This window comes from Orycteropus afer, unplaced genomic scaffold, assembly GCF_000298275.1.
Source record: "Orycteropus afer afer isolate SDZICR_OR568_19922 unplaced genomic scaffold, OryAfe1.0 scaffold00026, whole genome shotgun sequence".
Taxonomy (NCBI): Eukaryota; Metazoa; Chordata; class Mammalia; order Tubulidentata; family Orycteropodidae; genus Orycteropus; species Orycteropus afer.
The window spans coordinates 5,465,374-5,489,626 of NW_006921613.1; the positions used below are offsets into that span (position 1 = coordinate 5,465,374).

A 24,253-nucleotide genomic window follows, 5' to 3' on the forward strand; every position below is an offset into this window, starting at 1 on the left:
TGGATGGGCATTTAGATTGTTTCCATCTTTTTGCTGTTGTGAATAATGCTGTGATGAACATGAGTGTGCATATATCTGTTTGTATCATGGCTCTTGTTTCTCTAAGAGATATAGCTAGTAGCAAGATTGCTGCATCATATAGTATTTCTATTGCCAGTTTCTTCAGAAAGCACTATACCGTCTTCCACAGTGGTTACACATTTTACAGTATAACCAGCAGTGTATGAATGTTCGTCTTTCTACACTCTCATCAGGATTTTTTGTTTTCTGCTTTATTTGAATTTTGCTATTAATGCAGGGGTAGGATAACGCTCATTGTTGTTTTGATTTACATCTGTCTAATGGCTGATGATAAGGAGCGTTTCTTCATATGTTTGTTAGCCACTTGAATGTCTTCTTTGGTGAAATGTCTGTTCATATCCTTTGCCCATTTTTCAATTGGATTGATTACTTGTTTTCTGTTGTTGTTGAGCTGTTGAAGTTTTGGAGATTAGTCCCTTGTTGAGTTTTGAAGTTTTCTATAAATTTTGGAAATCAGCCCCTTGTCATATATAGCATTGCCAAAATTTTCCCCAGTCTGTATGTTCTCTCTTAACTCTTTTGACAGTCTTATGATGCACATAAATAATTAATTTTTAGTAAGTTCCAGTCATCTTGTTTGTTTTTTGTTATTTGTGCATTTTTAGTTATGTTTGATAGTTTATTTATGCCATGTATTAGGGCCTCTAATTTTGCCCCAATTTTTTCTTTGATATCTGTAGGGTTTGAGATTTCACATTTAGGTCTTTAATCCATCTTCAGTTAGTTTTTGTGTATGGTGTGAGCTGTGACTACTGTCTCTCATTTTTCTGCAAATGGATGTCCAGTTTTGCCAGCACCATTTGTTAATCCTCCCCATTTAATGGATGTCTTAGTTCTCTAGTGCTACTGTAACAGACATACCATATATGGATGGCTTAACAGGAATTTTTCTCTTACAGCTTAGGAGGCTACAAGTCCAAATTCAGTGTGCTGGCTGTAAGCCCCTCGACCTTGGGCTTTAGCTTTGCCTCTTTGTTCCAGGTCCACTGGAGTGAGGTAGAGGCTGCTTCTGACTCAGGCAGCTGCAGGCTACTGAGGCTGATGAAGCCAATATTGGCATGTTAAATAGCACAATGCCAAGATGAGAAGGCAACATTACAGACCACTGGTACAAGTCTAAGAACAATTCCAAGATCAGCAGGCAACATGGCAGGTCACTAGTTCAACTCCAGGAACTGGAGATGAAGATTTGGCCAAATGCAGCATCCACAATATGCCACAAAGCTAGAGATCTTTCCTAAAGCTCTTCCATATATACTGGAAGCCAGTCACAGACCAAAGGCAGATCCCTTTCCACTGGTTAACATCTCACAGCAGATTCCTCTATGGTGGTGATTACAGTCTCACCATGTGGAATAACTACATCCAGCTGCCAAGCACTCAAAACTACAACCCAGCCAACTTGACACACAACCTTAACTACCACAATAGGGTTAGTCCCTTTGTCAAAGATCAGTTGACCATGGGTGGATAGATTTACTTTTGGGCTCTCAGTTCTTTTCCATTGGTCTATGTATCTTTCAGTGTACCAGCGCCAGGCTGTTTTGACTATTGTGGCTATATAATAGGTTTTAATATTGGGGAATGTGAGGTCACCTACTTTGTTCTTCTTTAGTAGTATTTTGGTTATCCAGGTTCTCTTTCCTTTTCATATAAAGTTAGTAGTTAGTTTTTCTGTCTCTTTAAGGAATGATGATGGAATCTGGATCAGGATTGCATTATATATATATGGCTTGCTTTGGGTAGTATTGTCATTTTACAGTGTTAAGTCTTCCTATTCACAAGTATGGCATATGACCATGCCTTCCTTCTTGAAATATTTTATTTTTCCTCTTGGTTTCCATGACATCACACTTGATTAGTTTTCCTCTTATTTTGCTGGCAGTTCCTTTTGCTAATTCATCTTTATCTACCCTATTTCTGTGTGTCAGAGTGCCCCAGGGCTCTGTTGATTCCCTTCTCCATTCTATCTACACGTTCTCCTAGGTAACTCTTGACTCTAAATCCTGTCCAAATGCCAATGAGTCCCCAAACTGGACAAATACGGTACCTAGTATACCAAAGGGAGCTCTGGTAGCATAGTGCTTAAGGCACTTGACTGCTAACCAGAAAGCTGGCAGTTCAAACCTACCAGCCACTCCTCAGAAGGAAGATGGGGCAATCTACTTCCGTAGTGATACTGCCTTGGAAATCCAAGGAGAGGTCACTATGAGCTGGGTCATAACACATAACAACAGTATACCAAAGTAGTGTATCTACTTGCTTCTCTCTCTCTTATTCTATTATTGACATAGCAGCCAGAGTGATTATTTTAAAATGTAAATCAAATCATGTCATTCCTCTAGTTAAAATTTCTCATAGCTTGCCGTTGTAGTTAGGGTAAAATTCGAAGTCCTTGCCCTGGCTTCAAAATCCTATGTGATCTAGGCCCTGACCTTTATTCCTAACCCCTTTCTCCTTCCAACTTTTCAACACCAGAATCAAATATACTTACTTAGGTGTAACATTACAAATTCTATATTAAGTAATCAAACTGTGACCTGCTTGGAGGCAATAGAAAGCAATAACTCTAATTTTTGAAAAGCTTTACATACCAGTAAGCAATGCTTTTACTTACACTCTATTCTCTAGTCAATGGACCTGATAATTTATCTGATAACGATCAGAGAATAGTGGTTGATATAAATTTAATATATTTGTGTGTTTGCTACATAGAACTGATAATATTTTGTTTATGCAAATGATAGCTATGATTCTACATTCTCATTTATTAAAATTAAAAAATCTATAAATTTTTCCTGACATTTATGGTCACATGTACTTAGATAGTATTTGGTGTTTCATAATACTATTACGTAATCCATAATATTCCTTGCAATACTTACGTAATAGTTGCATACAGGTAATTACTATTATTGCTAATTTTTTAAAAAATTTCATTTAAATATTTTATACCCTGGTTAAGTTCAGTAAATCATCTAAATGATTGTGTTTATAACTTATTCCCAGCCTATAATCATAGTTTTAGAATTTATTTAGGAGATGATGATTAAAAGACCACAATTTTGTCAAATGTTATATCATTCCAAAGTATTTCCACATAACAGTTTAGTTTTTATCACTTTAAACTTTGTTTTTCCTATAGTGTATATATGCATTGACTTTTAGCACCAGAGAATAGAAATTAAATTCCATTTTAGCAAAGGTCCTTGATAATAGTTAGTATTTTCTGCAGTGAGTTATAGAGTTATGTTCCAGTCTTGTGCATTATAGGAAGAGAGTACAGTCTTTATTTACATGGCTTGAATCATGCTGTAGTCACTGTAGGTTGTCTGGGTGCCCAGCAGCCATAACAGGTTGACAGTCACATTCCTTCTTAGCAGTGGTCCCTAAATTTTTTGTGAGGACCCCTACATTAGGTAAAAATTTCACAAGCCACCACACAATAGTTTTATTTTCAATATTTGTGATTAAGAAAATAGAAATGTTATAAACCAAAACCATACCAAACTCACTCAATTTTGACTCATAGTGACCGCCGTTGGGTTTTCAAGGCTATAAATCTTCATGGGAGCAGACTGCCTCATCTTTTTTCTGAGGAGTGGCTGGTGGGTTTGGACCACAGACTTTTTGGTTAGCAGCCAAATGCCTTAACCACTACACAGTTTATATACACTTGGATTTCAATAATCCCAATAATATCTGTAGCTTTTTTAAAGTAGTAGGAACTCAGGTGGCATAGTGCCTAAGGCACTTGATTGCTAACCAGAAGGCTGGCAGTTCAAACCCACCAGCCACTCCTTGGAAGGAAGGTGGGGCAATCTACTTCAGTAGAGATACTGCCTCGGAAACCCAAAGAGGGATCACTGTGAGTTGGAGTCCACTCGTCAGCAGTGAGTTTGAGCAGGTAAGTGTGAGGCATCAACTTTGCTGTAAACAGTCCTTAATACTCACATGGAGTAGCTGCTAGCTGCTTTCTAGACATCATTCAGCATTCCACAGGTTAGGAGCCACTGCTCTGCTACAGTTCTTAGCATTCTAGGATTACACTGCATGCTGAGAGGAAACAGGATAAACACAGAGAATCCTTTGGCGGCTGAAGTCATGCATTTGTAGTCCGTGGCAAGCCAAGGCAGCCTTGAAAACCCGCAGAATCACCAGGGAAAAGGACTGAATGAATTCCTCTTGCACATGTTTTGCCTCCTTCTTTATACAGGATACTATTATTTTACTCAGGAAGTCCCGAGAGACATAGGAGTCCCTTGACTTATGGTCTAATTGGTTCTTGGAAGAGAATTGAAAACTGAGCCCTTTTCTCTCCAATTGGTATTTTATTAAAATTAGTATTCCTTTCCGGGAAACAAATTCTATACCATAAAAATGCTAAAATATATCCTTAAAATATATGTTGAATATATATTATTTTCACAAATATATATTGTTATTAGTTGCCTTCAGAATAGTCGATTCATGACAATCCTATGTGTTAAAACAGTGGAACTGCTTCATAGGGTTTTATTGTTTTTCTTTTTTGCTATAATAATAGAAGGAGATCACCAGTCCTTTTCCTCCATGGTACCAATGAATGAAGTTGAACCACCAACCTTTAGGTTAGCAGTCAAGCACAAATTGTTTGCGTGACCTCAAAACACAAAACAACCACTGCCTTGAAGTCGAATCCAACTCATAGCAACCACTCCTTGGGTTTCTGAGGCAGTATCACTGGGGAAGTAGATTGCCCAACCTTCCTTCCAAGGAGTGGCTGGTGGGTTTGAAGTACCAGCCTTCTGGTTAGCAGTCACATGCCTTAGGCATGACACCACCAGAGCTCCCTTGCATTACCTGTTGTTGTTATGTGCCGTCGAGTCAGACCCGACTCATAGCGACCCCTCCTTGGGTTTCTGAGGCAGGATCATTACAGAAGTAGATTGCCCTACTGATTGTCCTCCTTCTAAGGAGTGGCTGGTGCGTTTGAACCACCAGCCTTCTGGTTAGCCGTCAAGTACATTAGCTACTATGCTACCAGAGCTCCTTTGCATGACCTTGGGACCTACAAATAAACATTAAAATTATCCATATTGAAGTTACATAAAAGCAAAATGTGTAACTACTATAAAAGATAGCATGTATGGTGGTTAAGAGCACAGATTCTGGGGCCAGATTGGGTTCAAATCTCAACTTTACTGCTTTCTAGTAGTTGGTCTTGGGCAACTATTTATCTATGAAAGGGTGGTAATAGTACCCACTTTGTAGAGCTTCTCTGAGGACTAAATGACTTAAGGTATAGGAAGTACTTAGAAGTGGTAATGCCTGGCAAAAGTAAGTTACTATCTAAATGTTGCCTGTTATTTTATATGTTGCCAATGGTCATTTTAGGGAAACTTTTCTGAATGGTCTACTTAAAATACCAGTTCAATAATTTGGGTCTCGGGGCTCTTTTTCCTGTAAAGCTTTCCTGAGGCTGGAAATAAGCATTCTTCATCAAACCCTTCAAGACTATACAGAGTCTGGCTTCCGCCCTGCCTTATCCACACTTTTTTTTAATATAAATCCTCCACTCAAGCTGTAGCGTCTCTCACCATCCATTAAGTATGCTTTTCACATCACCATACTGATCATATTATTTACCTCATTTGGAATGACCATGTACCTTTATTAGACATATGTATCCATAGTTCAGCTCAACATCTACCTCTTTTGCAAAAGCTTATTATTGTTGTCTGAACGTATTTTGAATTTATTATATGTTGCATTAAAAAAAATCTTGAAGTCTTTGAGATTAGGAACTATGTATGGTGCAATTCTGTCCTGTATCACTTAATACAATATATACAGTAGGTACATGGGATATTTGTCACTTAATTGATAGAGATAAGAGAAAGCAACTTTTTCAGGATTGCACAATCAATTGGATTGTATGTGTTCGACTTGTGTAGCAGGTTAACAGTTTTCCAAATTAACTGCTTAAAATAATTAGAGCACTCATGAGAAATTTTTTAATTACTACAACTAATGAAAACATTGACAGGGTAGATTCTTTGTAGCAAAATGTCATACTCAGTACTTTGTAATATGTGGTGAAATAGGCCTTTTCTGCTGGATAATTATAACATTTTCTCCCTCTAACATACTACTAATGAATTGCAAAAGCAGAAAAGATTCCTTGGGTCTGAATATCCACATCACGGAGTTAGGACTAAGTGCAAGGAGCCAAAGAAGGTAGGAAACAGGTAGTTGGGTCTGCAACTCTTTCTAATATTTTAACAATACTAATAACATCTTAGCTGAAAATATGTGGCATAATAAGACATTTTAACATTTTTGATATTGGTGATGTTTTGTGTGCCAAAACTATTGTCTTTTTAAAAATTATTTTATTGTCTCAAATATAATTATCTGTAAGATTCTAAATTTAGATGGCATTCTAACTGAAGTTTAACAATTTCATGCCATAATTTTAACCAGCTTTGTCTTAATTAGAATTTGGAGTTATCTATCATGCCATCTGGTAGCATAGGAGCTCTGCTAGCATAGTGGCTCAGGCACTTGACTGCTAACCAGAAGGCTGGCGGTTCAAACCCACCAGCCACTCCTCGGAAGAAAGATGGGGCAATCTATTTCCTTAGTGATACTGCCTAGGAAACCCAAGGAGGGGTCGCTATGAGTTGGGGCCGACTTGACGGCACATAACAACAACAACATCATGTCATCACATTTCTTTCTGTTTTTATTTTTTTTATTTTAAGAGCCTGTTTTACATTCATGTCCTCACATTTCTGTACCTTGTAAATCAAAAGTTTGTTTCAATTACCTTATCTTTATTCTCTTTTCATTCTGTTAGTGAGTATACTTGAGTATAGAAGGTGTAATTAGTTATTTTAGGCATAAAAGATGAATTCTTATTAAAAAGTGAGCACTCTTCTTTCCTTTTCATTTTTTCCTTTTAAATACTAGATACTCTAGATGAATATTTTGAATATGATGCAGAGGAGTTCTTGGTCTCCTTGGCCTTGCTAATCACAGAAGGACGAACACCTGAATGTTCTGTAAAAGGTCGAGTGGAAAGTTTTCATTGCCCTCCAGCACAGTCCTGTTACCTAGTAACAACCAAACATGAATGTAGTGACAAACTGGCTCAGGTAAGAATCATATGTCTAAGGCTTTTTATTTATCTTTCATATAAACTAGCTTCACTTCTGTCATCACTTTCATTGCATCATTTATATACATGATAATTTTTAAAATTTAAATATAAAATTGGTCCTAACTATAAAGAAAAGAAAAAAAAAATCCTGGAGCATAGCTAGTAGCCTTCGCTCTTAAGGAAGGCTCTAGAAAGCGTAGTAGGTAGTTTTGCTCATCAGCAGGCAGGTAGGCGGCCTACCTAGCTAGCTTCTTCCCACATTCCACATTGAAGACTGCCACTGCTGCTGTGAGTTAGCTTTATTTATTTTTAAAATCTCAGCCCTGCTTTATCTATTTTGTGTTCTTGTTCCATCCTGCAATTAGAAGAACTCTAGCAATTATCTGCCCACAGGGATAAAGCTGAATCTCAGTCTTTTCCAGTACCATACATCAGAATCTATATTTAAGTGATTATGCTTTTAGGAAGTTAGTTTATATAATAGATTGATATTTATGATTGTCTTCCTCACACTAACCAGTTTTCCCTTTTTTTTGAATGAGGGGATGCTTTTTGCTATCATTAATACTGTTAAAACTAATTTTTTGATAGATAATCCCTTTTTTAAAAAAAATATAATTTTACTTATTTTGTTGTTGTTGAGAATATACACAGCAAAATATATACCAATTCAGCAGTTTCTACCTGGAACGTCACATTCTTTGAGTTGTATAACCATTCCCACCTTCCTTTTCTGAATTGTTCTTCTCTCCTTAACATAAATTAACTTCCACATAAGGTTCCCATCTAACCTTTCAAGTTGCTATTGTCAATTTGATCCCATATAGGTAGTTCTTAAAAGAACATAATGTTCAAGACCTTTTATACTAGTTAAGCTAAATTGTTGTTTGGTCTTAATAAGACTTCAAGGGTGTATTTTTGGTTTAAGGTTGAAAGATGATCTCAGGGCAATAGTTTTAAGTGTTCATCCAACCTTCATGGTTTTAGGATATCTGGAGTTCATGAGCATTTTCAATTCTGTTCTGCATTTCCCCCCTTTTGATCAGGATTCTTCTATAACATCTTTGATCAAAATGTTCAGTAATGGTAGCTGGGCACCATTCCATTCTTCTGGTCTCATGGCAAAGGAGGTAATTATTCATGGAGGCTATTAGCAATGCATTCCATATCCTCCTCCTATTCCTGACTCACCTTCTTCCTCTCTGTTCTTCCAGGTAAATAGAGACTAATTGTTGTGCCTTGGATGGCCACTTGCAAGATTCTAAGACCCCTGGCACTCCATATTAGACTAGGAGGTAGAACAAGGGTACTAAACATGTTATTAGGCAAATTAACTAGGATAGCCCTAGAAACCATGACCCTAAACCTCCAAACCAAGAAACCAAATCCCATGAGAGTTTTAGTTTTATATAATCAGCCCTGGCAGCTACTCTTATTTTTTTTTTGGACATTATTTTAAATATAGGAGCTCTGGCGGCATAGTGCCTAAGGCATTTGACTGTTATCCAGAAGGCTGGCGGTTCAAACCCACCAGCCACTCCTCGGAAGGAAGATTGGGCAATCTACTTCTGTAGTGATACTGCCTCAGAAACCTAAGGAGGGGTCTCTATGAGTCAGATCTGACTTGACGGCAGTGGGTTTTATTTTAAATATATCACACAACTTTTGCCAATTAAATTTTTTACAGATATATAACTTATTGATGGCAATTACAATAATCAGCTATGCAAACCTTCCCTTCATCATTGCAATATTTCCATCACTGTTAAATGTAATCCTTTTAAATGTACATTTTTCTCTCAAATGTAAGCTTGTCCATTTTGAATACTTAATGAGAATGAGTTTTTAATATTTTCATCTTCAGACTTAGAGTCATTCTTAATAATAAGATTAATTAACAAATGAGGCAAGGCTGAGCTACCTCAGAAACCTGTTGGACATTACTCATAGCAGCTCTTTTTTCATGACATAGAGCAGAGATATTCTTCTCAGGAGAATTTGCATCATAACCGTTGTTCGATATTAATGTCTGTACTCTGGCACTCATAGTGTTAATCCTCTATGTAGTGAGGAACCTAATAACCAAGCCTGAACAAAACTCTGCAAAAGATGACTCATTTCCCATACAGTTGACTGCTTTACAATTAAATTCAGGAATTTAAATGTAAGTTTGAATGAGTTATTGTGGTATCTTGCTCATATTCATTTTCTCTTAAGTGTCGCCAAGCCAGACGAACCAGGTCTGAGGTCACGTTGTTATGGAAAAAGAATCTTCCAATCATGGTGGAAGTAATGCTACTGCCAGACTGCTGCTACAGTGATGACGGGCCAACCACAGAAGGAATTGACCTTAATGATCCTGCAATTAAGCAAGATGCATTATTACTGGAAAGATGGATCTTGGAGCCAGTTCCTCGACAGTAAGTTGTAGAAGTTAAGTTTAGCTTGTTCTTGGTAAATCTGGTTTTCCATTACTTTCTATACATTATTTTTAATAATGATTATATGTTTAAATCCTTAATTTATGTTAAAATAGCCTTTTCATTTAGATATTTAGTACTCATGTGACTTCAAGTGACATTGGTCTTGAAAGCATAGGTCCCAAGTAATATGTTTACTTCAGCATCTACCTGTCTAAAATTCAGTCATTTTGTACTTGCTAACATTTATATTACGTTCTATTGCATCTCTTAGGAATGGAGATCGGTTTATTGAAGAGAAGACTCTTCTATTGGCTGTCCGCTCTTTTGTGTTTTTTTCTCAGCTAAGTGCTTGGCTGAGTGTTTCTCATGGTGCTATTCCACGAAATATTCTTTACAGGTATGTATAGAACAAAAAAAGACAAGTGTTTATACACACACATTGGTTAACTACTGAATGATATTTTACCTATTAAGTGGCTTATTTCCTTCATTCCTGAGTATAAGCCAAATAAACAATAAAACAAGCTCAAGATATTTAAACGAGAATCAGTATGAATTAGTTTCTTGAATTAAATTTGGATAGAAAAGTTTTCAGAAAACTTAACTTCAGAGAATCAAGAATGGATTTAGTACTACCATTATAAAATGGAAAAACTTTCTGGGCTATTGAATTCCCAAAATGATAAACTTCCTGGATTTTTGGCATCTTGAAAAGTACAGATATATAGGCTGCTGAACAACTGTGTAATTGTCTTTAGGCATGTGTCCAAGAGATGGAGAGTATCTCTTAAGTCTTTTTGTACAATAGAATTAGCTGGATCCATTTAAGAGTAAATATAAAATCTTGAACTCACTTCCATGGCTTCCAGCCAAATAGTAGGGAGGTGTATAAGGTGAACATTTACACCAGGTAGGTACACTACATAAAACAATGAATCCTGGGCGAACAGAAGGGCAGTATTTGCACAGGGAGATAGCTCAGAGGGCAGGAATGCATAGGAAGGAAGGGCACAGGAAAAAACAGGGAGGAAGTGGGAAGAGAACTGTTAGGTTATAGAGATTGCAATCGATATCATGAAACAAAATGTATATGAACTGTTACATGGAAATTGAATTTGCTCTGTAAACTTTTACTCAAATCACAATTTAAAAAAAAAAAAAGGTAAATACAAAATCCTATTTTTTAAAACTATTTTGACAAATAATTTAAAATTATTATATTCTTAAGTTTTAATGTTCTTAGGTCATTTCTGTTCTAGCCATGATCTATTATTTTGACCATTTATTTTGATTTTATCAGAATGACATGCATGGTAATGTGGCTTAGTAAAACCTCAGTGATAATTAATGCAAACAATTATAAGTAAGTATATGCTTGTTTTAAAATTTTTTTGTGATAAAGATACAACTTTCATAATCCATTGATTCAGTGTTTTTGTCTGATTCCAGAATCAGTGCTGCTGATGTAGACCTACAGTGGAATTTTTCCCAGACACCAATTGAACATGTGTTTCCTGTTCCCAATGTTTCTCACAATGTGGCCTTGAAAGTCAGCGTTCAGTCCTTGCCCAGACAATCTAATTACCCAGTTTTGACATGTAGTATTCACACTAATATTGGCCTTTATGAGAAAAGAGTTCAAGAACATGAACTTAAAACCCATCAGCATCGTAATTCTAATGAAGTAGAACAATGCACAAACAATTCACAGCGTCTGTGTAGCAAACAAACTTGGACCGTGGCACCTGAAAGTATATTACATGCAAAAAATGGCACAAATCCAGAATATGCTACAGCTGTCAAAAATGTCAAACTATATCCAGGCACTGGCAGTAAATCTGACTATGGAGCATCTCAAGCCAATATTCTGGGCTTCAGTGGTGGAGACGATGTAAAGTCACGTGAAACATCAGTGAGAACTTTAAAATCATTTTCATTAATTGATCCCAGTGTCTCTAGCCACCAGAATTCCTGGCAGTCAGTTGGTGAGACTAATCCTTTAATAGGCTCTTTAATTCACGAACGACAAGATGTTATAGCAAGAATTGCTCAGCATTTGATTCATTGTGATCCAAGCACTTCACATGTTTCTGGACGTCTGTGTAATACACAAGAGTCTAGTTCACTTAATTCAAAACTTTTCCGAGTTTCACAAGAAAGTGATAATGTGAGGAAATGTAAGGAAACATACTCCATTTCTTTTGGTAGTCCAGAGTTTACTTCCCCAGAAGATACCACTGGGGGAAAAATTCGAGCAAAACCAGAAATTCCTCGAAGTGAAACTTACATTTCTAATAGTCTTTATTCTCGTCAATCCGTTGGTGAGACTAATCCTTTGATAGGCTCCTTACTCCAGGAGCGGCAAGATGTTATTGCAAGGATTGCTCAACACTTGGAACACATTGATCCAACAGTTTCACATATCCCTCGACAGTCATTCAACATGCATGACTCCAGATTGTTTCCTTCTAAAGTGTTTAAGAGTTCATATGAAGACAAAAATTTGTTGAAGAAAAACAAAGATGATGTCGCAATTTCCATTTCTAATCCAAAATTTTCCTTGTTAGAAGACAGCAGTGAAGGAAAAAACCTAATACCTGATAATTCTTTTAGTTCATTTAAATGTAATAGTAAAGAGAAGTTCTCTTCCAAAGCTCAAATGAGAAGAAATCAGCCTCAGGAAAATCCTAGTGAAATCATCCAAAGTACATTTCAGGAGACAGAGAATAAAGCTACTAATTTATTGACTTCTTCTTATATGTCTCCTTGCAAAGAACATAACTTAGATTTGACGAGCAGATTGGAAAGTGCAGTTTCTGGATGTCAATTTAAAGAGCAAGACATTAACAATGGAATTGATAAACAGTATTCAAATTGGAACAGTATTTGCACACATAAAAATAAGGAAAAAATAGTAAAAAATGAAAATTATAATCCAAAATCTTTTAAAAATCACCAAATTGACTCTAAAATAAAAGTCACTATGCTGGAAATGTCTGCATATCTGCACAAACATGAAAAGTGCTCAAATAAAGACTCAAAAAGACCTAAGACATCTGAGAAAAATACTCAACTTAATAGTATAGAAAATTATTGCAATAAAGACAATGAAGGTTTCAAATGCAAAAATCCAGACCGATTAAAAATTGAACAGTGTAAGAGCGAAGACACATTTGATAACAAATCTCGAAACTGTTCTCAGAGAAAGGGTATAAAAGATTGTTTGTCTACGTGTGAACTACTGAAAAATACAGAGGCACTGGTAGGTAACAGTATTTCACATATGATACCCAATCATTTCTTATGGTTTAAATTAATTAATGAGAGATCTAGTTATGAAATCCTAAGGTACTTTCAATAGAACACACAACCTGATATTAATGTTATCAGAACTGTTATTAATGTGCTTGCAAATAGGCTATTCACGTAGGAGAAAATGATAGGTAAGTAGAAGAAATAAAGATCACACAGGTAAAGAAAAAGGAAGGAGGAGGGAGTGATACATTTTTTGTAAACTGCTATTGTGGCAGTGGTTTTTTTTTTTTTTTAAAGCCATCTATTAGGTCTGTTATTTAGATCTTTTAGGTCTATTTTTTCACCATCTGCTGTTTAGATAGCACGTAGGTTTTTAATGTTTGGTGTATGAATTCAGGGACAATGAATGTTATATTTATTGTTAGTTGCCATTGAGTTGATTCTGACTCATGTTACGTATTAGTATATCACTCTCAGCTATATCACAATATAGAGTATTTGGTTCTTTTTGATACTTTCCGATAGTATAGATATGATAGTTGTCATGAAGAAGGTGGGACTCAGAGAGATTAACTGACATAAGTAGCTGTAGAAGTCCTTAGTGGCTGAACTTGCACACATGTTCAGGTCCGTTAACTCACAATTCTTTCTACTACCTTGTGATTATCAAACACAAATTTGTGGCCTGTTAAATTCCTTAGTTCATTTTAATTCTTCATTTTCCTTTTTTTTGTTCTTTTTTTTTCTGTTTCTTTGTTTATCTGAGTACTTAGGAACAATTGCTACTGAATAAACAAGAATCAGATAAGAAACTCTTACAAGTTTAATATATTGCTTGTTAGTAGCTCTGGCCGAGTACAAGCAATATGTGCATTATATTATGCTATTGATCAACTAATATTTTAGGAATATCTATAGGGAAATCTAAAGAGTTCTGGTGGTGCAGTTGTTAAAGGATATGGCTGTTAACCAGCTGATTGGTGGTTTGAACCTACTGGCTGCTCTGTGGGAGAAAAATGAAGCAGTCTGCTTCTGTAATGATTTACATACTTAGAAACCCTATAGCGCTGTTCTCCTTTGTCCTGTAGGGTCACTATGAGTTGGAATTGACTCAATGGCAATGATTTTTAAGTTTGGTAGGGAAATCGGCAGGCTGTTTTCAAAACCCCTGGTTTCTTAGTTTAGTCCTTAAATGACATTGAACAAATCATGTAACTTCTTATAACCTCATGCTCCTCAATTTTAAAGTAAGGCCAATAAAGCTCTTTAGCGTATCTCACAGAATTGTGACAAATAATAGATTTGGAAATATTTTGTAAGCCTTTAATTAATGTGCTATATAAATACAAAATATTTAAGTTACTTTTATTTTAGTTGACTTCCCACCAAACCACATTTTTTAACTTCCAAAATGATTATTAGACTCACATTTCCATTATTTCCCCAAGCAGTATCCCAAATTTGTACCTAAATTATATGGTAACCTACTTCTTACCTACCTTAATCAAATCTAAATGAACTTGATTCATTAGTTTTGCTGTACTTTAGTGTTTTAAAATTGTGCCATGTTTCCAATTTATATTTTTTGGTAATAATTTCCAATTATAATTGCTACAAAACCCTCTGGTGCTCTTGTGGTGTACTGCCTAAGGCATTTGACTGCTAACAAGAAGTTCAAATCAACCCAACAGTAGTTGAGTTTTTTTTTTCTTTTTTCCTTCGACAAAACCCTAGCTTTAACTATATTCACTTCTCATGATCCTTTCTGGATCTTAATAGAGTGGCTTAATCTGGCCATGGTATGTCTGAAGCCACTGAGAGTTACTTTTTTACATACTTGTTTTAGAGACAATGATACAGTGTGTACTATGTGTCCAGACATTTTTCTGAATGTTTTACCAACATTAGTTTACTTAATCCTCTCCCTACCATATAAGATTGTATTAATCCCATGTTATAAATGAGGCCTAGAGAGGTTAAGTAACTTGCCCAAGGTCACAAAGCTAGTAAATGATGGAGTCAGGATCCAGCTTTGTCTTTCCTATATTTATTCATGTGTTTTTATGGGTTTCTAAGGTTTGGATATAAACTCACCCACATTCTTAAGAATTAGCCAGTTTCTTATATCACTTCAAAAACATAGTGCTGCAGTATTTTTCAAATCTGGAGTGTTTCTTATTTTCCTGCGTCTTAAAAAAAAAACAACCACCTCACTGCCGTCGAGTCGTTTCTGACTCACAGCGACTCCTCCTTGGGTTTCCGAGGCAGTATCTCTATGGAAGTAGATTGCCCAGTCTTCTTTCTGAGGAATGGCTGGTGGGTTTGAACTGCCAGCCTTCTGGTTGGCAGTCATATGCCTCAGGCACTACGCCACCAGAGCTCCCTTCTGTGTCTTACCACCACCAAATTATATCCTGTGTGAATGGGTCTTTATATTGGCATATTTTTGTATTTCAGAATAGCAAACTAAATTTTTTCTCTACCTGTAAGTTGTTTTCTCAAACTAAAAGAATCGGAATTTTTGCCTATTAAGTGCTAGATTCTGAATGTTTATAAAATGTTGATAGCACAATTATATTTTAGATACACTTTCATTAGAACATTTGAGTATATTCAACATATTACAAAAAAACTTGTACGTTTTCTGAACAAAACCATATCTGTGCACACACATACACACACAGTTTGTCAGTCTATGTCAGTCATCAGCTTCATCAACCACAGATGTTGAAGAATGAATACAAAATGCTAAAAGTATTTAAGCATTAAATAGTAAAATTAAAATCTAAGTATTTTCTTAGCAGAAAACTATACCACTGAAACACTCAAATGCCTGGCGAAAATATAATTGTCATTCCTTGGATGGAACTTCAACCAGGGCCTTCCATCCTCAAACTGGATTGCCTCTACTTTCAAGTCCTGTAAGTGCTCTTTTCTCTTGTCTCATGCTTAGAACATGAAGAAACTTATTTGAAATGTTCACAAATAATTTTATTCATGTTTTAGGTGAAAAAAAATTTAATATACCTTTACAATAAATTTCTAGTTGGAAAATACTTCAGTTTTTGATAGCACATTCCATATCCATGTGATGAAATGGGAAAAAGACTGAAAAATGAATAAAAAGAAATTTTATTGTATTAGGATTATGTAATTGCTCCAAGATTCTTCCTTTTGCCTAACATTTTAAATGCTATTCAATGTAAAGATAATACTTGGTGTTGCACAGATTTTATATAGATTTGTAACTTAGTACTGGAGCTGGTTGACACCTTCAGCTGAGTAATTGGGGAATTAAATTCATGGCTGTCTGACTTGGAGCCTAGGCACTTACTCAAAGACATAGAGATCTCCCACACATATTGCATTTACAGATAGGTAGATCCAAGTGTGATGGTTAAGAGCCTAGCTTGAAGTCACAATGGCTTCGTTCTGGCTGTGTGATATTAGGAAAGTAACATAACGTCTCTGAGCTTGTTTTCTCATCTTTAAAATGGGGACAATAATGCTTACGTTAGTGTTGTGAGGCTCTTTCCAACTTGCTGTTGTATGTGATTTTACCTTTAATTTACTTGGACCTTTCAGTTGTAGGCTATTTTTAGTAAGATGATAGTTTGTTTTCTTTAATGTAATTGGTATACAATGGTGGTTGACAGTTCGGAAAAGTATTTTTCAAACCTTTTTCTGTGACTTCTCAGGGTTTTGGGAAATGTTTCAGTGAAGTGGAGGTGGGCATCTCTATTTAGTTTTATTATTCTTTCATTTTAAAGATACAAATGTTGCTAAAAAAATAGAACAGAAGTATATAAAGTAAAAATCTTAACTATATTATATATTAGTATTCCATGTAAGATTTGGTTTGGGAAAAAATAGTTCTGCTTCTTAAAAAATCAAACTCTAGTAAAAGTGCTTTTATTAATTAAATTTTTTTCACGTTAGTTAATAAAATTAGAACAAAAGAACAGTATGTAATAAAGCACATGCTTTTAAGTAAATTGTTAACAGGGAAGATTTATTTTTAAGATACACTTAACTTTCATTTGAAAAGTATTTTATCAATTCAGAACATGTACAGTCTTTTAAAATCTCAAATGATTATTTCGACTCTAGGTTCCTCAAAGAAAAGCACAGTCAGGTTGCTTTGATCTGGATTCTTCATTATTGCATCTGAAAAGCTTATCCTCTAGAAGGTATTTATCTTTAAATTCATTTGTGTATATGAGACAGAGTTGGACAAAATCTGGTCTTTCACAATAAACAGTATTGATTCTAAATATCGAAATTATAACAGGAATCTTATGTGAAATCAGTTGTTTTTCATTTTCAATATGATGTCATATGCACATGGATGTAATTATTAAGAATCAGTGAGAAAGAAATTAATATGGGTTGCTGTTTTATATTGGTTGTCTTAGTAAATTAGTACTTTACGTTGATTTTAAGGAGCTCTGGTGGCACAGTGGTTAAAGCATTTGGCTGCTTACCAAAAGGTTAGTGCTTTGAACCAATCAGCTACTCTGTGGAAGAAAGATGAAGTGCAGTCTGCTTCTGTAAAAATGTATAGCCTTGTAAACCCTATGGGGCAGTCCCGTAGGGTCAATGTGAGTTGGAATTGACTGGATGGCAGTGGGTTTGGTTTTTGTTTGTTTACTACGCTGATTATAGCACTTGTGTGGGTTTATACATTTCTAGTCATTCACTTCCACCTTTGCCTCATACCACTTTCTAAAAAATCATTGGCAGTTAGTTGTTTCTGTGGTGGCAGATAATACTCTCATATTCTTTAGTTATATAATTTTACTTTTGTATATTCATTTTTAATAGAAAATGAAAATTGATAACAGAATTCAGCTTTATATATTTCCAGTAAATGCCCTATTTAATGTGGTATAAATTTTACCTCAAAAACTAATGGGAAGCTGTATTTATGTTCTTTAGCAAATATAACATAGAGATTTTCAAATCTAGCCAGGGACTTTCAGCTAGGAATTTTCTATCCTAAAGTTTCGTTACATTGAAGTTTGTTTTATGGGTAGAGTAAATACAATAAATAAGATTCTCCTAATTTAATTTTGTATATAAATAAATAACATTGTGATTACACCATTTTGAATAATGTGTCCTTTTCCTGATTTGTTCTTTGAATAGTCCTCAGCCATGTTTAAATATTGAAGATGATCCAGATATTCTTGAAAAACCATTTCTGAGTTCTAGTGCTCCACCTGTAACAAGTCTTAGTCTCCTAGGAAATTTTGAGGTAATGCATTTTGAAACTATTTTAACAATTGAAGTTTCTTTACCTAGGTTCAGATGTCCTCATTCAGGTCTATAATTTTGTTTATAAACGGAAATGATTCAATGGAATATTTTTCCAAAGCTTTGAAAATGTCATCATGATTATTATTTTCATGAGAAGGAGAGTTGGAAGAATTGTTGACAGTGGCATCTTAGAATTAAGTAGCTGGAGAAGAGATAAAGAACTTGGTGAAATTAGATAAACTTTTGACAACACCTTCCTACCTGGTGAAATTGTCTCCAGTGTCTGGAAGGATAATGATAGATTGATAACAGCCTCTTTGTGATCAAGTAGGTTGATTTAGAAATCAAATGGTTCTCTATACTATCTTTGCAACATTTCCTGGAAATCTAAATGGCTTTTGTAAATGGCTTTTTTAAAAAAAATAATTTTAAGTGGTAAGTTTTAATGGAGAATATAATTCAAGCTTTTTATATTTAATTCCAGTAGCTTTACTGGAACAGTGGTGGTTTTTTATATTAATTATATGCTTATTATCATATGCTTTATTTATAACAATATTTTAATTTTGAAGCTATCTTTTAGTGTTTTAGTGCAAATTTTTTTTTTTAAGTGTTTTGTGGTAATTTGACTTCTTTTCCATGTCCCCTTCCAGATGTTCAGTTCAGATATGTTGAACTTTCTATTTCTCCTCCTCCTCAATTTAAAATTGCAGAGGGCTCTCTGTATATAACCTTTGCCCTATAATAAAAGTTATAAGAAAAAGAGAACAGTGTGATAAATGAAAACCTTAGGAAGGGGAAAATGATTAAAAGATCAATCTGTACACTTTTGTTTTCAGAGAATTCTGTTTGCACGATAGACATACATTTTCAAGTAATTTAAGGAAAAAAAAACCCAGAAAGTTCTAACACATCACAACCCATAGGTCCTCTTTAATTTATAGTGAATTTTCTGGTTTCTATGGTAAACTACAGAAGATACTTATTTTAATTAATGAATTTGATTCTCTATGGCAGTAATAAAAATATATTACAAAATTACTAAATTAACATATTGATCTTGCTTCATGAAGCAGGACTGTCTTACTCCTATAATGCTGTTGGGAGAGAATTGTAACATTATTTGTGGGGCTTTGGGTGGAGTTTGGAAACACAGTGGCCCAAAGTTAACACCCAAATAGATGATTTTCCATCTGATTTCTGGTGCTACTTGTTATCTTTTTCTTGCTACCGTTTAGAGCTTTCTACTCCAAAAACCTTGTCCTCGTCCATTCCACTCATCTCTCCTGTGATTCTCTTCTTCTATCAGTTCAGTCCAGCACAATACCTACAACCATTGGAAATGGGTAAACTATTTTTCCCATATGAGGGATTCTCAGTGCTTTCTGTCACTATAGAATAGTTTGTATTTTATATAAAGAGTGTTTACTCTTTTTTTTTTTTTTGGGGGCAGGGAGTCAGGCTTGTTTTACTCACCATCATTATATGAGATTCACCCATGTTATAGTGTGTATTAGTAGTTCATTCTTTTTTATTGCCATTGTATGGAGTGCCATAGTTTATTAATTCACCTGATAATAGACATTTTGGCTACTACGAATAAAGCTACTTATATACATTTGTGAATATGTTTTTGTGTGAATGTAAGTTTACATTTCTCTTGGAGTGTAGTTTTTAAAGAAACTGACAAACTATTTTCCAAAGTGATTATATCATTTTAAATTCCCACCACCTGTGTGTGATATGAGCGTTTCAGGTCTTCCATATCCTTGCCATTGTTCAGTCTTTAATTTTAGCCAATCTACTAGATGTATAGTGCTATCTCATTCTGATTTAATTTGTATTGCCCTTATGACTAAAGATGTTGAGCTTTTGTTCCTGTGCTTATTTGCCAAATAAGCACATATGTTTTCAAATATTTTTTTCCAAATCTGAACCTTAACTTTTGTTGTTAGGGGCTACCAAGTCAGTTGATTCCAAGTTATTGTGATCCAATGTGACAGAGTCGAACTGCCCCACAGAGTTTTGTGGGTTGTGATCTCTGCAGGAGCAGACTGCCAGGTCTTTTCTCCTGTGGAGCCACTGGGTTGGTGCACACTGCCAGCCTTTTCCATTAGCAGCCAAGTGCTTAACCATTGTGTTATCAAGGCTTTCTTTTCTACTTAGCATTTACTATTTTTATAATTAAATAATAAACACATGCCACATACAACAGAACTTTTTAAAGAACCAATCAGTTCTCAAAGTTATAAGTACTTAGATTTATCTTTTTTAAATTTTTGGTGACAATGTATACACAGCACAAAACATGCACACATTCGGCAGTTTCAACATGTACAATTTACTGACGTGAGTTATATTCTTCACATTGTGTCATCCTTCTTACTGTGTCTTCCCAAATTATTTCACCACCACTGACTTAGAGTCATTACCCCTTAACTTCTCACTATGTTTTAGAGTTACTGTTGTCAGTTTGATCTCACATAGATAATTCTTTAAAAGAGCACAGTGTTCACAGTAAACATTTTTTACTAACTGAACTAAACTATTGGTTTAAAGATGATTGTCCCCTCAAGTCAAGATTCGAGGTTTAAAGATTATCACAGGGCAGTAGATTGAGGGTTTTCGTCTAATCTCATAGGAATTAGAAATTCTGTTCCATATTTTTTCCTTTTTCATCAGGATCTATTAAGTCCTTGATGAAAATGTTCAGTAATGCTGGACAGCACCATCTGGTTCTGTTCTCATGGCAAAGGAGGCAGATTACAGATCTCTGTGATCCATTTCCTCCTCAGATTTCTGGGTCTCCTGCTGCTGCTGCTGCTTCAAGCAAATAGAGACCAATTATTTTATCTTGGATGGCTGCTGGCAGACTGTTAAGACCTGGGCACTACTCAGGAAACCAGGAGGTAGAACAGAAACTCTAAAAACAATATCAGGCCAATTGACTGGATTGTCCCATGAAATCATCACCTGATTGACTATCTTTAGATAGAATTCTGTTAATAAGTTTTCAAGTCCATGATGGATGAAAAAATTTTGGATATTACCCCTGTTGTAGCAAAGCATATTTTTCATTTACGGAGATAATAATAACATACATTAAACAATTAAATCTAGTGGTGAAGTTCAAGGAGAGTTTAGCATGAGTTAAAATAAGAGAGAGGATGTCAAATTTGTAGGATGGTAGAGGATTGAAAATTATTTTATTCTATTTTCCAGGAATCTGTCTTGAACTATCGTTTAGATCCTCTCGGCATTGTTGATGGTTTCACTGCCGAGGTAGGGGCAAGTGGTGTTTTCTGCCCTACGCATTTGACTCTTCCAGTTGAAGTGTCATTCTACAGTGTTTCAGACGATAATGCTCCCTCTCCTTACATGGCAAGTATCTTTCAAATTGTCGTTCTCTGCTAAAATCAGCTAACTTAATGAAAAATATCTTTAAAGAGTTAGTATGGCTTTTGGGAGCTCTAGTGGCGTAGTGCCTGAGGCATTTGCCTGCTAACCAGAGGTCTAGCAGTTCAAACCCATTGCTACTCCTCAGAAGGAAGGTTGGGTGATAAACTTGCATAGTGATACTGCCTCAGAAACCCAAGGAGGGGTTGCTATGAGTTGGATCTGACTCGATGGCAGTGGGCTATTTATTTATTTATTTTTAAGTATGGCTTTGGTGCCATGCTTAAAAATATAAAGTAGTACCTGAGGCACTTGACTGCTAACCAGAAAGCTGGCGGTTCAAACCAGTAGCCATTCCTCGGAAGGAAGGTTGGGGAATCTACTTCCGTAGTGATACTGCCTTGGAAATCCAAGGAGGGGTTGCTATAAGTCAGGTCTGACTTGACAGTACATAACAGCAACAACAACAAGAGAAAATTGAAGGTTGAATAGAGACTGGAATACCAAAATATTACCTCACAACTTCTTTCTGAGCTACACAGAGATCCTTTTTTACATTTGAGGACAGTGCTGAAAATTTACCTTTTTCAGTGTAATTGCAAAGGAAAAAAAGGATAAAACTGATTAGTCAAACTAATGTTTTGTGTCTTGCTGTGTTCATGCATAGTCTCGACTGCACTCTGTGTACTCTTCCTACAAAAGTTGCTTTCCTTAAAAAAAAAAAAGTTGCTTTCTTATGTGAGCCTTCTCTTAGTAGATTGTGAGGAGTTGGTGGCCTAAGATTTCTGTGAGCTCCTTCTGCTCCCACATCCCTTCTTCTGTTTAGTTTGTCTTTGGATCACTTTGTTACAGTCCTAGGGTTCTTTAAAATACCAGATGCAAGCAATCTTCAGCTGATAACAGAGTTTAGTTCTGATGACTCTGTCAAAGGTTGATTCTGATGTAAGTCAAGTAGCTTTTTTTTTTTTTTTTTTTTAAGTTTTCATTATTATCACACTATTATCACTACCTATGTTTCTGACCATGCTAATGTCTTAGTAGACAGTAAGATGGCTAAAGGAAATTAAAACCCAGTGTTGAATCTTAGGATCCTATGATTTAATCTTGCCTATATTTTATTTCAATAGATTGTGAACAAAATAAGCTGTCTAGTGCAAAAAATGATACTAAATTCTCATATCATACCTTTTTCAAAAAGGGAGACATGCCTAACAATGCAGGCCTGAAGAGAAGTTTATAGTGATGACATCCAATATGAAGTTAGACCTGGGTTTTCATGTTAGATGTTACTTAATAAAATAAAAATGGCTATAGACATAGAAATATAAAGCTCTTTGCCTCACAGCTCTGGCCCTGCTACTTGGATTTCCTGGCATACTACCCAGCCCAACTACTGCCTCTCCTAGCAACCCTCTCCCCTTTACCTTTCAGGCTGTCCAAAACATTAGTGATGATATCTTTTGTTAATAAGGCTGTGAAAAGGAAATTCTATGTGATTGAGAAACGAAACAGAGCAAGAGAAGTTAAAGCATACTTTTTAAGAACCTAAACATTGCCTATTTCTTAATAAACTAAATAAATTGAGCTCAAAGAAGGTTGGTGAGGCTTACTGTATGTATTCCAGTGGTACAACTTTTGGTCAAGTCCCTAATCATTATTTGATACTTTATTTAAAAAAACAAAAAAGACATAGACTATCTACTCATTTTATTTAAAGATTTTTTTCCCCCCTAATAATTTTTACATTTGTAAGTAATAATCATGAAGCTGTACATTTGTTATTAGAAAAATCAGAAGCACGCCCCTTCATACACCTGCCTAGTTATCACATATACAACCTGTTATTTGTTTAACATAGAAAATATACCCAGGTTTTTTCCTTAGGAATATCATTTTGAAAAAAATGACTGCTGATTTTTTTTTCTTTCCTTTTCTTTTTTTTAATTGTGATTTGTATGAAGATTTACAGAGTAAATTCACTTTCCATACAGCAGTTCACATATACTTTGTCTCATGACATTGATGACAGTTTACCACAATGACTGCTGATTTTTGACAATTAAAAAATTGGGAAACACAATTGCGACAAACTCAGTACCAGAGTAAACGTATATTATGCTAGGATGATTAAGTATTAGAATTTAGTTGTAAGGAGGGCCATTTTGCTTTACCATGACATCAAGAAGTCTCAGCAGTTTCACATATTCCACTGGCACACAGTAATAGAGCAGTTCTAACATAGCCATTACAATGGCTTAGAAACAAGATAAAAGCATGAATTGGCTGAAAATCAGCTCAGTATTTTGAGTGTAATTCAAGAGCAAGGGGTAATTTGAATAAACTTTTCAAAGCAAAAAAGCATTAATCCTAGAATTTAGTTGACATATACAAAGTGAAGATTGTTGTTTGTTGTTATGTGCCATCGAGTCGGACCCAACTCATAGCGACCCCTCCTTGGGTTTCTGAGGCAGTATCCCTACAGAAGTAGATTGTCCCATCTTCCTTCTGAGGAGTGGCTGGTGGGTTTGAACCGCCAGCCTTCTGGTTAGCATTTAAGTGCCTTAGGCACTATGCTACCAGAGCTCCTAAAGTGAAGATTGTTGTTGTTGTTGTTATGTGCTGTCGAGTCGGCCCCGACTCATAGCGACCCCTCCTTGGGTTTCCGAGGCAGTATCACTACGGAAGTAGGATTGCC

General features: G+C 35.5%; 1 protein-coding gene across 1 annotated transcript in view; it reads left to right on the forward strand.

Annotated features, from left to right (window-relative positions):
• Nucleotides 1-7,043: 7,043 nt before the first annotated feature.
• The window catches only part of FAM214A (family with sequence similarity 214 member A), a 29,580-nt gene continuing 12,370 nt past the window's right edge, over nucleotides 7,044-24,253 (forward strand). The window contains exons 1-8 of the mRNA XM_007935302.2: nucleotides 7,044-7,220; nucleotides 9,443-9,645; nucleotides 9,920-10,045; nucleotides 11,098-12,910; nucleotides 15,708-15,824; nucleotides 17,014-17,093; nucleotides 18,052-18,160; nucleotides 21,385-21,543. Coding sequence (XP_007933493.2) covers nucleotides 9,506-9,645; nucleotides 9,920-10,045; nucleotides 11,098-12,910; nucleotides 15,708-15,824; nucleotides 17,014-17,093; nucleotides 18,052-18,160; nucleotides 21,385-21,543 — 2,544 coding nt within the window. The 5' untranslated portion in view covers nucleotides 7,044-7,220; nucleotides 9,443-9,505. The remainder of the gene's footprint in view (nucleotides 7,221-9,442; nucleotides 9,646-9,919; nucleotides 10,046-11,097; nucleotides 12,911-15,707; nucleotides 15,825-17,013; nucleotides 17,094-18,051; nucleotides 18,161-21,384; nucleotides 21,544-24,253) is intronic.